The sequence below is a fragment of the Puma concolor genome, chromosome D1 (genome assembly GCF_028749965.1).
Source record: "Puma concolor isolate L17-30 chromosome D1, mPumCon1.1.hap2, whole genome shotgun sequence".
Taxonomy (NCBI): Eukaryota; Metazoa; Chordata; class Mammalia; order Carnivora; family Felidae; genus Puma; species Puma concolor.
Window position 1 is genome coordinate 47,184,525 of NC_141676.1, and position 19,235 is coordinate 47,203,759.

Consider the following 19,235-nt stretch of genomic DNA (forward strand, 5'->3'; position numbering starts at 1 on the left):
CTCATAAACTGTTTTAGCCCATCCTTGCCACAAATCCAAGAAACAGGTCTGATGATCACTCCCACTTCGTAAACCGGGCTCAGAGGGATAAAGTCAGACTCCAGCGTTTCCCTGTGACTCAGAAACAAGCTAACCACGCACGCAAGTGCTAACGCTTGCACTGCAGGGACCCTCACTTGGTTGAGCCCTTGCAAAGCTGTGGGAGCAGCCCTCATAATTTTGCCTGCGTGACTGTGCACAAACTTCAGGCCTCACAAAATCTGGGTCTGCCTCTGCTGATATCATCGCTCTCAAACAGCTGAACTTTTAAGAGAACTGAAAGCCTAAACTTCCGCCATGTTGTTTAACAAGTAAGATGTTGTTTACACGACTGCACGCAGAGATATGTTTTCAGTGTCTGGCTATACCTGAAATGCAGAAGGCTAAAGACATCATACCCCCAAACAAAGGAGACAATATCACCCCCCACCCACTAACTCTAAGGGCCTCTCCAATTCACTAGCTGAAAACTGGTGCTGGGGTGGCTTCCAAAAAATGTAGGGGTCTTTAAGTCATCCCTCACCTTGGACTCCTTCGCTGTCTCCTTATTCATTGAGGCACTTCACGTCTCCTGGAGCAATGTCCCTCTTCTAGAACAATCTCCTCACCTCACTGGTTAACTCTTATTCCTCCTCTGGGTCTCATCGTAATGGAATGCCCCTTCCAGGTGATTAGCCTGAATGCCCTTCTCCCCAAGATCAGTTAGGAAGCCTGTGATCGTGTCCCCATGCCCCCCTCCCCAAACGCTTGTTCCTATCACAGGACTTGTCCTCCTGTATTGCTGTTTATTTATTTACATGTCTGCATCCTTCAATGGACCATGAACTTCTCAAAGGCAGAAACTGCTATACTCATCGTTATAGACCCACTGTCTTCATGTCTCCCCCAGGGTAGGTCTTCACCAGATGAATTCTGTTTGAATCTAAGGGTCTGAAGCTATTGGTGGGAGAGTTACCATTTCTTATACCAGGCAACATGTTAGTTTATCATCTTCATATATATAATTTTTTAAACTTTTTTTTTTTGAGAGAGAGAGAGAGAGAGAGAGAAAATGCAAGCAGGGGATGGACAGAGAGAGAAGGGGGAGAGAGAGAATCCCAAGCAGGCTCTGTACTGTCAGCCTGGAGCCTGATGTGGGGCTCGATCTCACAAACCGTGAGATCATGACCTGAACCGAAATTAAAGTACAACGCTTAACTGACTGAGCCACCCAGGTCCCCCTCTTCACATATATTTTTTTGTATATAATTTCTTCTTTAATCCTTATATCAGTTCTAAAGGAAACCGCAAATATCCCTATTCTAGAGGAGAAAACGAAAGTTCATAAAAGTTTAGAACGTGACCAGCCCAAGGTACACAGCTAGAAAAAGGAGGGATGAGGACTTTGAGTCCAAGCCCGGGCTTTGAATCGCTCCCCGCTTTGCTTGAACATCCAAATAGCTCTCATGACTATCTCAGAATAGTTTCTCATAACCCCCGGGTTGCAAAGAACATTCACACTTGCATAAGGGAGGCCGGACGGGCCAGAAACCCAGGGACAAGGCCCATGGGCTGACCAGTGCCCTAGGAATTTCAAATCGGACCATGAGTTTGTTTTTGGAAGTGTGGAGCAGCTGTGACCTCAGTGCCGCCTGCCCATGTTAACAATGCCGTTAACAGTGACGAGGTCTCAGTGTTTGGCCGGCTTGGTTAGACCGGCACCATTCTCGGCCCAGGCCCGCCTCTCCGATCTGCGGGGCCACCTACCTGCTTCCCCCCTCAGCGCCTTCTCCAGCCTCACGCCTTGGATCTCAGAAGCCCTCTGCCGCTCCTCCACCTCCTCCAGCTGCCTCTGGATGGCCTGCAATGTCAGGATTGCACGTCACATGGGGACTCTTGAGGTGCAGCGTCGCATGAGGGGGCTGACTCTACCGCTTAGTTTTCAAGCAGAAGAGGCCCTATCCCTTGCAGTGTCCCTCCTTGGGTAACGACCTCTGAATTCCCAAATCGCTAGATCTTGATGTTTCCCTCGTTTAGAGTGAACACATAAAGCAAGGAGGCCAGATGTAAGCTCAATCTGCCCCCGAGTAGACATTAGAACAGTCCTCTTCAGGCCAACCACACAGATGTGCTCTCAGGCAGAGGAGGCTGGGGTAGGCGGGCGGTTCTCACGCATCCCAGACTCTCCGAGCCTCGAACTCTGACTATGGTCGTGGCATACACAGAGCGGCAGCTACTACTCAGAGTAGGACGAGGCTCTGGGAGCAAATGGAGGGCACGGTCACTTTCCATGTTCTCAAGAACCAGCAGAAACCTCCCAAGAAGCCTGTCTGGAGCAGGAGACGCCGAGCTCGGTTTGTCCAACTCCTGTCCTTGGCTATCGATTGTATTCCTTCTTTCACCGCACCGCCAGGCTGACACCCGGGGGCCTCTTACCGTGGGAGCGTATGGAGGCTGTTACTAGCAGCTGGTTAAGACAAGACCCAGGATGTTTATCCCACTAGGAGACAACCTCACATCCTCCCTAGTTAATGTCTGGAGTCACGGCTGGGTTTGCTTTTACCCATTTATTTTCCCCACCAGCTATTTCTCTCCTGTCTGTATTAGGAAGGAAAATCAAGGGACAGCCTCTTCCCATATACATTTTTCCCCGCATCAATTTTCTCTGCTTTCCAGCAACATGCTGCCGAGACGGCACAGCCCTTGGCAGAACTGACTTCGCACCTGGCAGAACAGGTAAATGAAAGGAACTGGCAGCTGTCTGGGCGGGCAGAAGGTGTGTGTCCCTCTTCCTCCACCCCATTGCAGCTCTGTCTCACCCCCACTCCTCCTAAGCTCCACATTTTCTCAGTCTCCCCTGCATTCAGACTACAATCGCTGAAGGGCCTCCGAGCCTGTGAAGAGGTGTGAGCAGGGGTCAGGCCTGAGTACCCACCTGGTTCCTCTTGCCGGGGACTAAGAGTGTTTAAGTCCCGGGGTGTAACCTAAAATCTAAAATAGACGGGAACTCTCTGTAATACTCCTGTGGTTTTGTGCCCTCTGCCGCTCTTTTAAAGACAATTATATTTTTATAAATCCGTCTCTCAATGGCGTGGCGTAGAATCGCTAATGGAAGGGAAGCATTTCAATGACTTTATGACTGACTCTAGTGCATTTCTGGCTTTGTGGTTGTTACAGTCTGAATTGTGTCCTCCCACATTCATGTCCTGAAGCCCTAACCCCAATGCGACTGTATTCCTTTAAAGAAGGAATTAAGGTTAAATGAGATCATAAGACCCCTAATGCCGTTGGCGCTGGTGACCTTCTGCGAACAGGCAGTGACACCAGAGACATCTCCCTCTCTGCCTGGGCACAGAAGGAAGGCAGCTGTCTCTGGGCCAGGAAGAGAGACTACGATAAAACAAAACAAAACAAAACAAAACAAAGAAACAAACAATAAACCAATCCTGAAGGCCCACCATCTTGGGCTTCTGGACTTCAGAACTAGGAGTAATAAATTCCTGTTTTTTAGGCCACGTATTTTGTGTGATGTTATGGCCACCTGAACGGACTACAGCAGCGGTTTTTGTTTGGAAACCAAGGGTGAAAATCTTGGAGACTAACAAGGGCTGCTGTGAGCGCTAACAGATGGGGACTCCAGAGGTGTCATGGTTCTTATCACCACCTACCGTCTGGAGGGAGAACACAAGGAGGGGGTTGCTGGGTCAGCCAATCCATATCATAGAGACTTACCTTGTTTTCACAAGGGAAAGTTACAATGTTTCAAGGAAACCTGTTTCAGAAGTTGGGAGTGGACAGAGACTTTGTAAGGACTTTCCCTGTCCGCTAGGTGACAGGAGTGGCTCCCTTGTCAGTCACTCTGAAGGGTGAAGGAATGTGACTTCCTTCCTCGACAGAACTATATGGCCAGAGGGAATAACTGCAGAAAGGAATATAAGGGTACACTGCATGAATACGAATGGTCATTCTAAGTCCTTCTGTCCTAAAACCCCGCTGTTCTTCAAGGCTAAGTCTGGGGTCCTCAGGGAGATGGAGAATGCTTGACTTCCTGCTTCCTTTGGCTGTCTGTGACAGAAGTGGGCAGACCAATTTGGGCAGGAATGTTTAGAACTAACAATCAAGTGAGGAAATCTATATTGGAATGTTGGATGCTCATGTTTTTGACGAACCTTGGGGTAAAGACAGCTCCTAATAGTGGTCAGTTCAGCAGGGACACAGTCAGGAAGTCAGGGGAAGGTTGTATCCTCCCAGGGGACAAAACTAAGTCCCTGCAATGTGGTAGTCAGGGCTTGGGATGGTTCCCAAGGCCATGGGTCGCCTGTCATTCCAGGCTCACTTTGCAGGACACATATTTGCAGATAGAAAGGCAGCTGGGAGGGGCCAGCTCAACTCCTAGGCTCTCCAGGCCTCAGAGTCCAACCAAGCATTGAGTTAGGATTTTTAGGATGGCCACAAATCTGGTCATTCAGAGAAGAGAGACTGACCTTTTCCCCAGCCCATCTCTCCCAATACAATACAGACTCCCAAAGGGCTTCCCAATCCAATTACCAGGTCCCAGTCCCCAGGCTCACTCACTCATGTTAAGTTTGTATTCTGACCTGAGCTTTATGAAGTCTTTTCAATTCTTCTTGCTTAACCATTTGTTTTATTGCGTTCTCCAGCTTCCTTCTTCTAAGTGTCTCCCTCTCCTGAAAAAACAAAATAGAGAAGAAAAAATATATTCAAGAAAAATGGGGTTGAAATTTTGAAAATAATGACACAGGCTTCTACTTTTTCCAACAGAACCCCTGCTTAGCTTCTAGAACAACGATGTTCTGATAGAATTTCCAGCAATGATGGACTATCTATGTCTGTGCTGTCTAAAATATGGAAGCCACTAGCCACATGTGGCTAGTGGATATCTGAAATGAGGCTAGCATGAATAAGAAGCTGAATTTTAAATTTCACTTCATTTTAATAATTTTAAAATTATTAAGGGCTAGGAGGTGCCAGATTGGGAAACTGGTGTGTGTGTGTGTGTGTGTGTGTGTGTGTGTGTGTGTGTGTTGGAGGGGGTGTATATGTGCATATGTAGGTGGGAGTGGCTTTATAGAGAATTGACTTGACTCCCTTGAGGAAAAGAATAACAGAAAAATTATACTCTATACAGGTGCTACCACAGGCCCAAGAAGGATGAGCCTGAGAGGGAAACACACACACACACACACACACACACACACACACACGCACGCACGCACGCACACACACCATGAAAAGCATTTAATAATTTTAAACAGTCCTTAGGTTGGGTCTACATTGCCCAATTGAGCCTGGGAATAGAGGAAGGTATCTAAATAATCCAAATGCGAGTGTTTCTTGGATTGAGGCAGGCATAAGATTGCTTCCCTTCCCCACTTCACTTTGCTTGTGCAAATATGTCATTAACGTCACTGGGTTTTGTGTGTGCCTAGGCTTGTAAAATCAAGAGCACTCAAAATCCATGTACGGAAAATAGATGTCTGGATTTTGATGGTGTCACTCTTAGGTTTTAAACACCAGCGGAAGGAGAAGTAATGGTGTGGCCAGCTCCACATACTGGAAAGCAGAGGAGACACTTTTGGCTGGGAAACAGCAGAATGCTGGCTGAGCGCTGGGCCCAGGCACCCTACAAAGCTGGCATCAAATCCCAGCTGAGCTGTGTAAGTTTCAGCATGGCACACAACTTTCTGAACTTCAGTGCCCTCTTCAGAGCGAAGGAAATGATTTAGTGACCACCTGGTGGGGACGTTATAAGAATTAATGGAGGGAGGTGCCTGGCTGGCTCAGTCAGTTGAGTATCTGACTCTTGACTTCGGTTCAGGTCATGATCTCACAGTTCATGGGCTCGAGCCCTGTGTTAGGCTCTGTGATGATGGAATGGAGCCTGCTCTCTCCCTCTCTCTCTCTCTGCCCCTCCCCGACTCACGCCCTCTTCAAAAATAAACGAACAAACAAAAAAGAATTAATTGAGAGAATGTCTTTAAAAAGATATGGGATAAGTACTCAGTAAATACCATGATTTTTATTTTGTTTTATTTTATTTTATTAATTTATTTTATATGTAATTTATTGTCAAATTGGTTTCCATACAACACCCAGTGCTCATCCCAACCATGATTTTTATTATTAAGTGGCATGGCTATTAGATTATCATCTTATAAATTAGCATGATTATAATTTACTAAAATCAATGCATTTTTCATACATGTGTGCCTGTATATATAACACACACACATATATGTATATGGATATACATACATATCCTATACACACAAAGTAAATGTTTAAACTGGACTAGTTTCACTATGAGTTCGTCTTCTCTGAGCATACTCATCTACTTTCTACATATTAGGATAAAGGTTAGAGCATGCTAACGATTTCTTTTTAATGCTGGCAGAAACAAATATGGAATTAAAAATTTATTACAGCTAGCCTGGTGCCTGGGCATTCAGGTTGAACTGAATGTTTGCCCCTGAAAGGGATTATAAATCCACAAGGGAAGAATAGACCTGACAGGCCCCAGAAACTGCCAGAGGAATCCAGTTCCACGACAGAGGTCAGGGATTATGCCTAAAAAGCGTGTGTGCTTCCAGGGCCACGTGGATCCTGGTTATTCAGTCACCCATTCTATGGACATGGAACATCACACTCCTCAGGACAGCCAGCTTTGAGGCTTCAGAGTGTCTACAGATCATCAGTGAAAACATTTATGATGAAATTTCCTTTTTCTAGAATTCTCCTTAGGATCTAGAATCCTTTTCTAGAATCTCCTTAGGATCTTCCTCTTCATCCTTGGAAGGAAATTTTAGCTCTCAGAACTCAAACTTATTCCATATCAGATCATCTTTATTTCTACGAGATAGCTTCCAGATTTACTGTCCATCAGTCTGAACAGAGGGTCTGGGCCACTGGGATGGGGGAACCTCACCATTAAGCAGCCAGGACCTTTCTGGAAAGGGTAGGGTGGAGGGGCAAGGTAGAGATCACTGGTAGGTGTTATCCAGAGATTGTCTAACTCGACCTATACAAAGACTCACAAGTATCTCTGGAGCTTCCATTATATTAATTTACATAATAAATCCCAGCACGTCCTAAGTGCTATGTGGCAGGTATTATACTAATTACTTCACATATCTCTTATTCCTCAAATTACACTTACATTATGGATAAGGCAATCAAATCTTGGAGTTAAGTAACTTGCCCAAGATGGCACAATTAGTAATTGGTAGAGCCAGGAGTTAAGCCCAGGGAGCCTGAATCCAATATCCACATTTTCATCTGGTCTATACTGCTTTTCCTGTGCCCAATAATGTGCAGGGACATCGAAAACCCCTGCCTTAGAGAAATGTCAAAGCTCCCCCCCCTAAATTAAGATCATTTAATATAATTTCAGGGGGGGGGATGCCTTGACAGCTTCTTAACACTTTCCAAGCAGCGGAGCCAAACCCTTACTGCTTTATCAAGAGTTAGCAAAACAGAACCTGGAGAAGGAAAGAAAGCCATTACCGTCTTTTATTAAAACATGTTGACATAGAAAAGAAGGATGATTTATTAACAAATGCTCATATAGCCATCTGATGTGCCAGGCACAGTCCTTATATCCTCAATAGTGGCAATGACAGCACAGAGAGAAAAGGAAAAAGAAGCTTGGGGCAGGGTGCTTGGGTGACTCAGTCGGTTGAGTGTCTGACTCTTGATTTCAGCTCAGGTCATGGTCTTGCGGGTTTGTGGGATCGAGCCCGCATTGGGCTCTGTACTGACGGTGTGGAGTCTGGTTGGGATTCTCTTTCTCGCTCCCCCTCTGTCTGCTCCTCCCCTGTTCTCTCTCTCAAAATAAATAAACTTTAAAAATATTTTCAAAAAAGGCGAGGAAGGAAAAGACAAAGGACAGAGAAAGGGAGAGTCTGGCAGGACCAAGGACCGGCTGCCTGCCCCACTCTCCCAGGTCCAGGCATGGGTCTGGGAGGACAGGGGGAGGGGAGGGCCGAAGGAAAGAGAAGGGGTGGAGTGTGCACATCCCGTGTCCAGTTTCCTGTGCAAAGTTTCATTTGAGCTGATGTGGGCTCTGTGCCAAGTGGCCAGGGACACACCTGTGTGGGAGAGAAGAGATAAACCAGAACGGAGGGGGAAACCCTTGTTCCTTCAGAGTGAGCCCTTGGGAAGTAGTAAAGAACCTTTTGGCCGCCTTCCCTCCCTGTAAGAGTGGTCAGAAGCCAGGTGAAGCAGGCAAGCTTTTCCACAGTGTAGGCTTAAGTGCTGACAGGCTCTGTTCTGGGCCAGCAGGAGGACAAGGAGCTACTTGCAAGGCTTGCCCGGGATCTCATGGTCTTGCTATTCGATGTGTTTGGACCATTCCATTCTTCTGTTCTCCGTGAGTGCTGCAATGTCTGTTAGAACGGCTGATGAATGTCTGTATTCACTTGAATACAGACTTAACTCAGGGCCGCTTAAAGGGATGAGAGAGGGACAGTAAAGAAACCGCAGGAATCAACATAACACCAAATTCATTTGTGTTGAGTACTGAACTAATCAGAGATGCCCCGAGTTAGAAAGGAGAAAGCCCTACATATTCTCTCTCCTTTGCATTCCCTCCCCCACTCCCTCTTACCTTCTTCCCCTCTGTCTCTCCCTCTCTTCCCCTCACCCCACTCATGCCCTGTCCTGGCTCCCCTCCTGACTTGCTCTAAGCTGGGCCATGGAGGGGCTGGAACCCCTGAGTGACTTCAGATGATGCCAAAGCTCCTAATGCCAGATATGGAAAAGTTGAGTCTAAGTAAATAAATGTGGTTCTCTCCCTTTCTCCTCAGATCCCCACTGCTCCAAAAAATAAACACTGTTAGTACAGTGAACTGCTTCTCTGTTCTCCTGGAAAGCATCTTAGGTCCAACCATTCATGCGCCAGCCCCGGGGAGAAGGCGCCAGCCCCAGTGGATTAAAGCAAAGAACAGTGAGATTTGGTCGTGGGATGTGTCTTCACGTACGTGACATACAGACACATTTAAGGACCTATAGCCATGCTTGTACTTCTAAATCTATGAGTATGGGAATTGTTTAAAGTGTTTCCCAGAAATCTGTTCATTAAGCAAAGAGAAGGACGGCCATGTCCCCAGCCGGCACGCAGCTAGCCCCTTCCACAGCAGGGACCCTTGGAGATCCATGTCTACATGCAACTGCATGGTCCATTTCATATTTCTGATTAGAATCAACATAACATTTTCCATGCAATCTGCCTCTAGTGCTTCTTAAATGAAGCTGTGTTTCCCCCAGGGAAATATGCATCTGCTTGTTGTAATTTTTTCGATGGTTTGCTTGTTGGACCACATATTAAACCCACTTTAAGAGCTGCAGTCACCAAATGATTTTAAGTAAATATGTCTGTTTTTTTTTTTTTCTGCCAGCTGGAGTCTCTAAGAAAGGCAAGCTCCTAAAAGTTAAAATTAAAAAAAGAAAAGATAATTCTTGGGGTGTTCCAGGTAAAAAGCGGTTGCTGTCAGATGCAAGGAAACGCGATCCTCTAACGAAACCACTGCAGCTGGAGACCACATTGGGTCTGGAATAGAGATGGTGAGTGGCCCCCATAAGCCAAAGGCCCTTCTTAGTTTGCCAAGTTTTGTTACCTTTGACTGCAACGAAGGCTGGGGATGAAACTCTTCGTCTCCAGAGGAGGAGCCGGTGGAAGAGGTAGAAGAGGCAGCCCCTGTCACCTGCACTCGGATAGGGGTGTGTTTGGGACCTGAAATGGGAACAGAAGAACTTACTGAACTCTCAGCTTCTTTTCTGCTTCCCAACCCAAAGCTGCTTCTCCCTCCTCCCTTCTTCCCCTCACCCCCTTCCTCCCTGCCCTTCCCTCACTGCACCTGCCGTGAGCAGTACCTAAAGGCAACTGGAAATTTGGCCCTCCACGTTAATTACATTTCTGGGTCCCTGCCAAGAGCTTTGCAGCTCTTTCATATTAAAAAAAAAAAGGTATTATGCAGAAATCAATTAATTCCTTAAACACCATTTATATGGTGTGTTGCTTAGAATGCATTCAGAGATGAAATCTATTATTAAAATCCTTGTCTGAAGTTAGCTGAGTTACCTAAATGCTCGTGTAAGGTTCGTTCTGCAGAGTAATTGAATGCAAAAAAGTCGGAGCCAGCTCTTAAACAAATCGCCCTTCTGTGGCTCACAGCATCTGGCACCCATTTTTACTACATGACATCTGCTCAGTGTAAAAGAGCTGGCGTCAGAATGTCTGGTCATAGAAAAAAAAAAATCCCAAATGTAATCAGAAGCAAAAGGACTCTAAGCCTAAGGTTTTATCACATAGTCTCATGCAACATAAATATTTCATTAATTATGGCTAAACAAATGCCACTTTTATTTTCCCAACTTGCAGATATTATCACATCATCGAAGTGATGATTCAAATGCCAGGAAAGGCACTGTAAGATAGGGAGGGCTCAACAATGCAGGGCCCACGGGAGAGCTGAAGGCGAGGAGATATGCGAATCTCTGAACAAGAGGTGGATGGTGAGAGGCGGCAAAGGGTCCCGTGTTCACTAATCTCTTTGTGATCTGGCTGGGGACCGTGTGTGGTGAAGTCTTCCAGGTGCCACAGGAGGCTTTTATTCTTCTCAGCGAGAACATCTGCCTTTGCACATCCTGATGCAGAGTTGATAGTAATGTCTGTCTGCATGCACCCACTCTGGACACTGACTCTCAGAACCAGCGAGAACTCCGTGCTGGGAAATGTAGGAATCTTTACTCTGCCGTGGCAGCTTCTATCTGAATAGAAGTATGTGTTGGGTGGGGAGGGGGGAAGGAGGAGCAATTCCATGTGACTAGCATTCTCTCCAGCCTGTCCTTTCCTCCCCATAATTTTCAACTATTTACCCCAGTGGAAGAGGCCACATTTAAAAAAACAAACAAACAAAAAAAAAAAAACCAAACAAACAAACAAAAAACAAGGGTAATTTTAACCACCAGGAGCACATTTACATATGCTGTTATTCAAAGCAAAATAATGCAAACCATCTATATAACAGCACAGACTCTCTGGGGAAGGAGTTCACTGTTTTCCATTTCAATTTGCCAGATGCGAGAGCTCAGGTAAAGAGAGCTTCAGAGGACGTCATAGTAACAGAAGGAGGCACCCTTAGTGGTGAGCTCAGATTGTCCTCCAGTTCCAGCCACTCAATTACCACTGAGTAAAGTAGTCACGGAGTATTCACTTCTGAGTGTGGGAGCCTGAGGACCTAACTTCACCTCCCTGAGCTTCTGGAACTCACAACTTCTAACCTGCAGCACTGTAGTGGATGAGTAAAGGTAATCAATGAAAAGAGCCTGACCCAGTGCCTGGTTCATTAGCGGTGCCTAAATAAATCTTGTCGTCATCGTCAGCAGTGGCAGCAACTCTGCCTCATCATGATCGTCGATCCAAATCAACAATACTGCAATATTAACAAAACTGCCTGATTAGCCTTCATTTTATAGAACTATTGTAGCCTAAAGTAGAAACTTTCAAAACTAAATGTTATAGGGCCATTGGATTTTCTTTTAAATTGAGAGGAAAATATTTCTCAATGTAACACATTTCTTAAACTTCTGGCAAATGTTATGTAAAGTTCTATGGTCACCTCTGCTACCTCCAAACTTTGCACAACCCTCCACACAGGGCTAGGTTCCTCCTTGGGTGCCGTCAGAGTCCTCTGGACATATGCCTATCAAAGCATTCATCATCCTGTACTACAAATGCCTGTCTGCTTCACTGACTCCACTCGGCTGAGCTCCCAAAGCCAGGAACTGGGACTCAATCCTCTGGACGACTCTATTCCTACCATAGGATCTGGGTCATAATAGGTGCCCAATGTATGTTTATTACATGAGGAGGAGTAAGCCACATGTTATCCATGACATGTTCAACTCAATAGCTGAGCTTGACAAAACCAATAAACATGGTACTACGCAGGCACAGTGCTAAGCTACACTGCTGGAAATACCAAGACTAAAGACATGGGCTCCTTCCTCTCCAGGGATTTACATACTCATAATGACTGTCAAGAATGTGGGTCTCTCTCACTCTCTCTCTCTCTCTCAAAATAAACAAACATTTTAAAAAAAAGTTATATAGTTGCCTCTAAATCTCTTCCCCTTTCCCCACTTCTACCACAGAACCATTGACTCCAGGAGTTAACTTTTCCAGGGCAAAGTTAACAAAACCTGGCAGCATTGCTCACTCTATAATGGAGGGGCTGATTCTGGGATTGATCTCCAACTGCAAAGCACTGAAAGTCGGGTCAAGATATATGAAGCAGCTATTTCCAGACATTGGACAACAGACAGCGCAGGACTGTGATAAAGGTAAGAACAGAAGCAAATGAAGTCGTATAATCACAGTACCTCCCTGCCTAGAGGCACTTTCCAGACCACAGTGCAGGTAGGAAGAGCCTAAACAGCGCATAGCAGGTTCACTGAGTTGAAAAGATAGAGCCCAGAGTTTGAGTGAGTCGAGGCAGCTGGAATGTGTGGGGGAGACAACCGTAGAGAGCTATGCAGAAAAGACACTTCAGGAACAAGCACAGAAGTCTCCTTGAGTCTATTGCTTAATAATAAACTTTAGATCCATAGAGAGAAACTGCATGAGGCTGGGCCAATAACTGCTGGGAATTATAGGCTAAATAATCTCTAAAGCTTTTTACAGGATTGGGAAATACTCAAGTTCCACCCAGCAAGGGTAGAAAAAACTTTAGTGGCATTAGAGTAGAGGCCACAGAAGAGTCATACTTTAGTAACAGGGATAAATTAGCCCTAGAGTAAAGGTTATTATAAACTCACCCAAACAAGCTTACAAAAAACAGCCTTGAAAGAAACAACTTGATCTTCAAGTTACACTACTGCCTACCACATATTTTTACTGCCTATTTAACATTCTTTAAGTGAAGAAACAAAGTCTAGACACTCTACAATGTAATAGTCACAATATCTAGCAGCCAGGAAGTACATGTAAAAGAGCAGGACAATAAGCTGATCATCAAGAGAAAAATTAGTTAACAAAAGCAGACTCAGAAATAAATGGAATTAGCAGACAAGGATTTAAAAACAGCTATTATAAATGCGCTCAAGAATTTAAAAAGACAGCATGAGTAGAATGAGGAAGTAAAAAATATAGAAAAACGAACCAAATGGAACCTACAACGATGAAAAATACAGGGGTGCCCGGGTGGCTCAGTTGGTTAAGCGTCTGACCTTGGCTGAGGTCACGATCTCATGGTTTGTGAGTTTGAGCCCCACATTGGGCTCTCTGCTGTCAGCACAGAGCCTGGTTCAGATCCTCTGTCCCCCTCTCTTTCTGCCCCTCCCCAACTTGTGTTCTCTCTCAAAATAAATAAACTGTTTTTAAAAAGATGAAAAATATAAAATCTAAAATGAAACTTCACTGGATTAGCTTAATAGTAGGTTAAATATTGCAGAGGAAAATGGTGAAATTAAATTACAGCAGTAGAAACCATCCAAAATGAAACACAGAGAAAAAAACAGACTGAAAAACTGAACCTCAGTGAAATACATATGGTCTAAAATACATATGGATGGAGTGCCAGAAGGAGATAGCGGAAGATAGAAATGGAAAAAGTCATTGATGTAATATTGTTGAAAACCACACGAATTTAATGCAAGTTGTAAATCCACAGTTCCAAGAAGCTCAATAAACCATAAGCAAGGTCAACATAAAGAAAATCATAGCAAGGCTCATGCTAATAAAATTGCTGAAAACTAGAGATATCATAAAATCTTAAAAGCAGACAAAGAAAACTGATATATTACCCACAGAGAAACTAAGTTAAGAATGTCCATGGGCATCTCATTGGAATCTAAATAGACTAAGAGACAATGAAAGATCATTAAAATGTTGAAAGAAAAGTCTGTCAATTTGTAATTTTATATCCAGTGAAATGATCCATTCAAAATGAAGAAAAAATAAAGGCTTTTTTTTTCCAGAAAAAGAAAAGCTAGGATAATTTGTTGTTAGAAGATACACAATTAAAAAATGTTAAAAGAAGTTCTGTAGCAGAAGGAATATAGCACATGGAATGAAGACCCACGAACGGCTTAGAATGGCTCTATGAAGAGCCATTTCTGGAATGGTAAATCTAACTTCTTTAAAAGATAATTGGCTATTTAATATAGGATAGTGTGAGCTAAGAAGAAATACATAATTTGGTCTCTGTCCCCCATTCCCACCCATATCTGGTCTTTGACTCCAGTTCCTGACAGAGCTCCCAAAACTGTTGTCATTCCTGAGTAGTTTCTAAGTCCCTTGAAGCTTCTGGTGATAGGAGCACCTTTTGTTCTAATGAGGTGACTCTTGGTGAGCTCCTGGAGGATGGCTGGTCATTAGAGACACCAAGCTGTGACCAGAGCTTGGAACTTACAGTTCTACCCTTGATCCTCCAGAGACAGGGAAGGGACTGGAAAATAAATTAATAATCAATCATGCCTACGTGATAAAGCCTCATAAAAATCTCTAAAGTACAGGATCCAGGAGCTCCTGGGTTGGTGAACATAGAAAGTATCAACAAATTTCAAAGGACTAAGGTCATCAAAGTATGTCTTCTGACATAGTGAGATTAAGCTAAAAATCAATAATATAAAATATAACTATAAAATCTCAACATGATTAGAACTTTTCTGAGAACCTCCAGACCAAAGAAGAAATAAACATAAATTTAAGCTGATGGGATAAGAATATGGCATAACAACATAAACTAGGATGTAGCTAAAGTAGAGATTTGAGGGAAATTTAGAGCTTTAAATGCACACACTGTGCAAAAGAAAAGTTGAGAGTTAATGCCCTATGATCTATTTCAAGAAGTTAGAAAAAGAACCACTGACTGAACCTAAAGAAACTAAAAGGAAGAAAATAATCAAGATAAGAATAGATTACGAGAGACAATAAAAATAAAGCAGAAATAAAATAGAAAATTAATGAAGCAAAAATTTGGTTGTTTTAAAAGACATAACATTGATGATTTCTAAGAAGAATGATTAACAAAAAAGAGACAGAAAACACAAATAACCAATATTGAGGATGAAAAGCCCTACAGAGTATTCAAGGAAGCTATTTACAAATGATCTTATGACAATAAATTTGAAAATTTAGATAAAATGGAAAAATCATTGAAAAACATGACTTACCCAGCAATAGCACTGCTAGGAATTTACCCATGGGATACAGGAGTACTGATGCATAGGGGCACTTGTACCCCAATGTTTATAGCAGCACTCTCAGCAATAGCCAAATTATGGAAAGAGCCTAAATGTCCATCAACTGATGAATGGATAAAGAAATTGTGGTTTATATACACAATGGAGTACTACGTGGCAATGAGAAAGAATGAAATATGGCTCTTTGTAGCAACGTGGATGGAACTGGAGAGTGTGATGCTAAGTGAAATAAGCCATACACAGAAAGACAGATACCATATGGTTTCACTCTTATGTGGATCCTGAGAAACTTAACAGAAACCCATGGGGGAGAGGAAGGGGAAAAAAAAAGAGGTTAGAGTGGGAGAGAGCCAAAGCATAAGTGACTCTTAAAAACTGAGAACAAACTGAGGGTTGATGGGTAGTGGGAGGGAGGGAAAGGTGGGTGATGGGTATTGAGGAGGGCACCTTTTGGGATGAGCACTGGGTGTTATATGGAAACCAATTTGACAATAAATTTCATATATTGAAAATAAATAAATAAATAAAAATTAAAATAAAAAAAAAGAAAAACATGACTTACCAGAACTGACATAAGAAGAAATAGAAAACCTGAATACTTACATATCTATTAAAGAAACTAACTCCACAGTTAAAAACCACCCTACAGAGAAAGTGCTAGGCTAGATGACTTCATTTGTGCTCAAATGTTTAAAGAGCAAATAACACCAGTGTTGAAAAAAAATACAAACCCTCTTCCAGAGAACAGAAAAAGATGGAACACTTTCCAACTTGTGTTACAAGGCTAGGATAAAATCCAAAACCTGACAAGGATATTGCAAGAAAGGGAAACTTCAGACCAATAACTCTCATGAGCATGGCTGCAAAACTACTAAAAATAGTTAGCAAATCCAATACAGTGATACATAAAAATACACAATACATTATGACCAAGTTGAGTTTACCCCAAGAACACAATAATGGTGTGACATTTTCAAATCTCTATAACAAAGTCAATCAATGGGACACCTGGGTGGTTTAGTCAGTTAAGTGTTCGACTTTCGATTTTGGTTCAGGTCATGATCTCACAGGTTCATGAGATCTAGCACTGAGCCAGGCTCTGTGCTGACAGTGCAGAACCTTCTTGGGATTCTCTCTCTCCATGCCCCCCCTCAAAATAAAGAAACATTAAAAAAAAATCAGTCAATGTAATTCAGCACATTATTGATTAAAGTAAAAAAAAATTTATCTTCATAGATGTAAAAAAGCATTTGATTACATTTATCCATTATTCATGATACAAAGTCATAGTAAGCTAAGAAAAGATGGAATTTTCTTTAATATAAAGTACCTGCCTTAAAAATCTACAGCAAACAATATATTCAGCAGTGAAATATAATCCTTCTGTTATGGGGGGGTGGGGGGAGACAATGATGTACATTCTTGACAATCGCATAGGCAGTCCCAGGCAGAAAAATAAGGCAAGAAATTTAAATAAAAGGTATAAAAACTGGAAAGGAAGATGTCAAACTGTATTTATGGACAACATGATTATCTATATAGAAAATCCCATAAAAAAGCTCCTCAAATAATAAGTGAGTTTAGCAAGGGCAATATAAAAAGTCCATTGTGCTTCTATATATCAACAATGACCAACAGAAAATAAAAATTAAGAAAGCCATTCCATTTATAATAGCAACAACAAAAAAATGAAACACTGAAGGGACACATTCAATAAAAAATATGCAGAACTACACACTGCACACTAATAGCCTTTTCTAGGAGAAATTAAGGAAAACCTAGATAAACTGAGAGAGATCCCATTTTCACAGACAGAAACTCAGTTGTCAATTCTTCCCAAACTGATTTATAAATGAAAAACAATATCAATCCAAATTCTAACAGGCTTATTTGGTAGAAACTGACAAGCTCATTCTAAAGTTTATATGGAAACACAAAAGACCTAGAGGGGCCAAAATAATATTTAAGAACAAAACTGCAGGACTCCCACTACCTGTTTTCAGGTGAAGCCACAGTTACCAAGAGCACATGTTATTAGTGTAAGCCTAAACATGTAGATCAACGGACAGATTAAAGAGGATAGAGTGATACCTACACATATATAGTCAACAGACTATCTGTAGAGGTGCCAGAATAACTCGATGAGGGAAAGAATAGTCTTTTTAACAAGGGGTGCTGACAATTGGATATCTACAGGCCAAAAAACTTGACTTCAATTCACTATAAAAAATTAATTAGAATTGGATTGTAGATCCAAGCCTGAAAGCTAAAAACTGTAAAGCTTCTGGGAGAAAACCCAGGAGAAATTCTCAGTGACTTTAGGTGTAGCAGAGATTTATTAAATATTACTCAAATTATAAAAGAATTAATAAAGGTGACTTCATCAAACTAAAAACTTCCATTCTTTGGAAGATGCTGTGATGATAATAAAAAGATAATCCACCAACTAGGAGAAAATATTTGCAAACACATATCTGATGAAGGATTTATATCTAGAATTTTAGGAACTCTGGCTAAATAGAGGACTATTGTATATTCTTAGATCAGAAGACTCAATATTCTAAAGTTACCAAATATCTGTAAATTAATCGATTAAAGACTATCATTTATAACTGCACCAAAAAATCGAATACTAAGGAATATATCTAATGAAAATTGTGCAAGATCTCTACAATCACAAAACACGGGAAGAAACTGAAGAACACCTCAGGGATATGTCATGTCCGTGGCTTTGAAGACTTAACATGCAAAGATGTTAATTGTCTCCAAATTGATCTATAGATTCAATGTGATCCCAATCGAATGTTCAGAAAATATTTTTGTAGAAAATGATTGACTGATTCAGTAAGTCACATGGAAATACAAAATGCCAAGAATAGCCAAGACAGTCTTGAAGAAGAACAAAGTGGAGGGTCTATTCCAGGCTATGAAGACTTATTATAAAACCACTTCCTGACTGAGGTGCAAGGACAAATCAACCAGTGGAACAGGATAGAAGGCCAAAAACAGACCTGACTAATTTATGACAGAAGTCACAGCAATGAAATGGAGGAGAAGGATGGCCTTTTAAAATAAATGCTGCTGAATCAAGAAAACAAGAAGAAAAAAAACAACCAATAAACCTTCACTCTACCTCACAGAATACACAAATATCTATCCTACTTTGGTACTAGACTAAATGGCAAAAGGTAAAAGAATAAAACTTTTATAACTGTTGTCCAAAAGAAATATATGAGCCATACATGTAGCTTAAAATTTTCCATTAGCCACATTAAAAAATATGAAAAGAAACAGATGCAATTAGTCTTAATCATGTATTTTATGTAGCCCCAAAGGTCAAAAATATTATCATTTCAACATGTGGTCAATATAGAAATTACTGAGATATTTTACATTATTGCATTCATACTAAGTCTTCAGAATCTGGCACATGTTTTATACTTACAGAACATTCCTGGCTAGGGGTGCCTGCGTGGCTCAGTCGGTTAAGGGCCCGACTTTGGCTCAGGTCATGATCTCATGGTTCGTGAGTTCAAGCCCCACATTGGGCTCTGTGCTGACAGCTCAGAGCCTGGAGCCTGTTTCAGATTCTGTGTCTCCCTCTCTCTCTCTGACCCTCCCCCGTTTTTTTTTTTAAAGAGTGAAAAAGTGAGCCTAAGAGGGAGAGAAGATACTCATAACACATGTATCTGACAGAGGACTTGTATCCAGAATCTACACAGATTACAACTTAATAAGGAAAGGACCATCTATGCAAGACGTCTGGGCAAAAAGGTCTGAATAGAGATTTCATACAAGAGAATATCTGAATAAGGGATGCCTGGGTGGCTCAGTTGGTTAAGCGCCTGACTCTTGATTTCTGCTCAGGTCATGATCCCACAGTTTGTGGGATCGAGCCCCATGTCAGGTTCAGCACGGAGCCTGCTTGGGATTCTCTCTCTCCCTCTCTCTTTGCTCCTCCCCTGCTCATGTGCTCTTTCTTGCTCTCTCTC

At 42.4% G+C, this 19,235-nt stretch overlaps 1 protein-coding gene across 11 annotated transcripts in view; it reads right to left on the reverse strand.

The window, feature by feature from the left end:
- MICAL2 (microtubule associated monooxygenase, calponin and LIM domain containing 2) overlaps positions 1-19,235 on the reverse strand; it is a 221,932-nt gene that overhangs the window by 23,388 nt on the left and 179,309 nt on the right. For 10 of the 11 annotated variants that reach the window (XM_086677964.1, XM_086677963.1, XM_086677961.1 and 7 more), the window contains 3 exons: positions 9,654-9,769; positions 4,617-4,706; positions 1,786-1,879 (listed from right to left, as the gene is read on the reverse strand). In XM_086677964.1, coding sequence (XP_086534090.1) covers positions 1,786-1,879; positions 4,617-4,706; positions 9,654-9,769 — 300 coding nt within the window. Of the gene's footprint in view, positions 1-1,785; positions 1,880-4,616; positions 4,707-7,530; positions 8,127-9,653; positions 9,770-19,235 lie in introns of those variants that run through there. The other variant, XM_086677960.1, reaches the window with a different exon arrangement.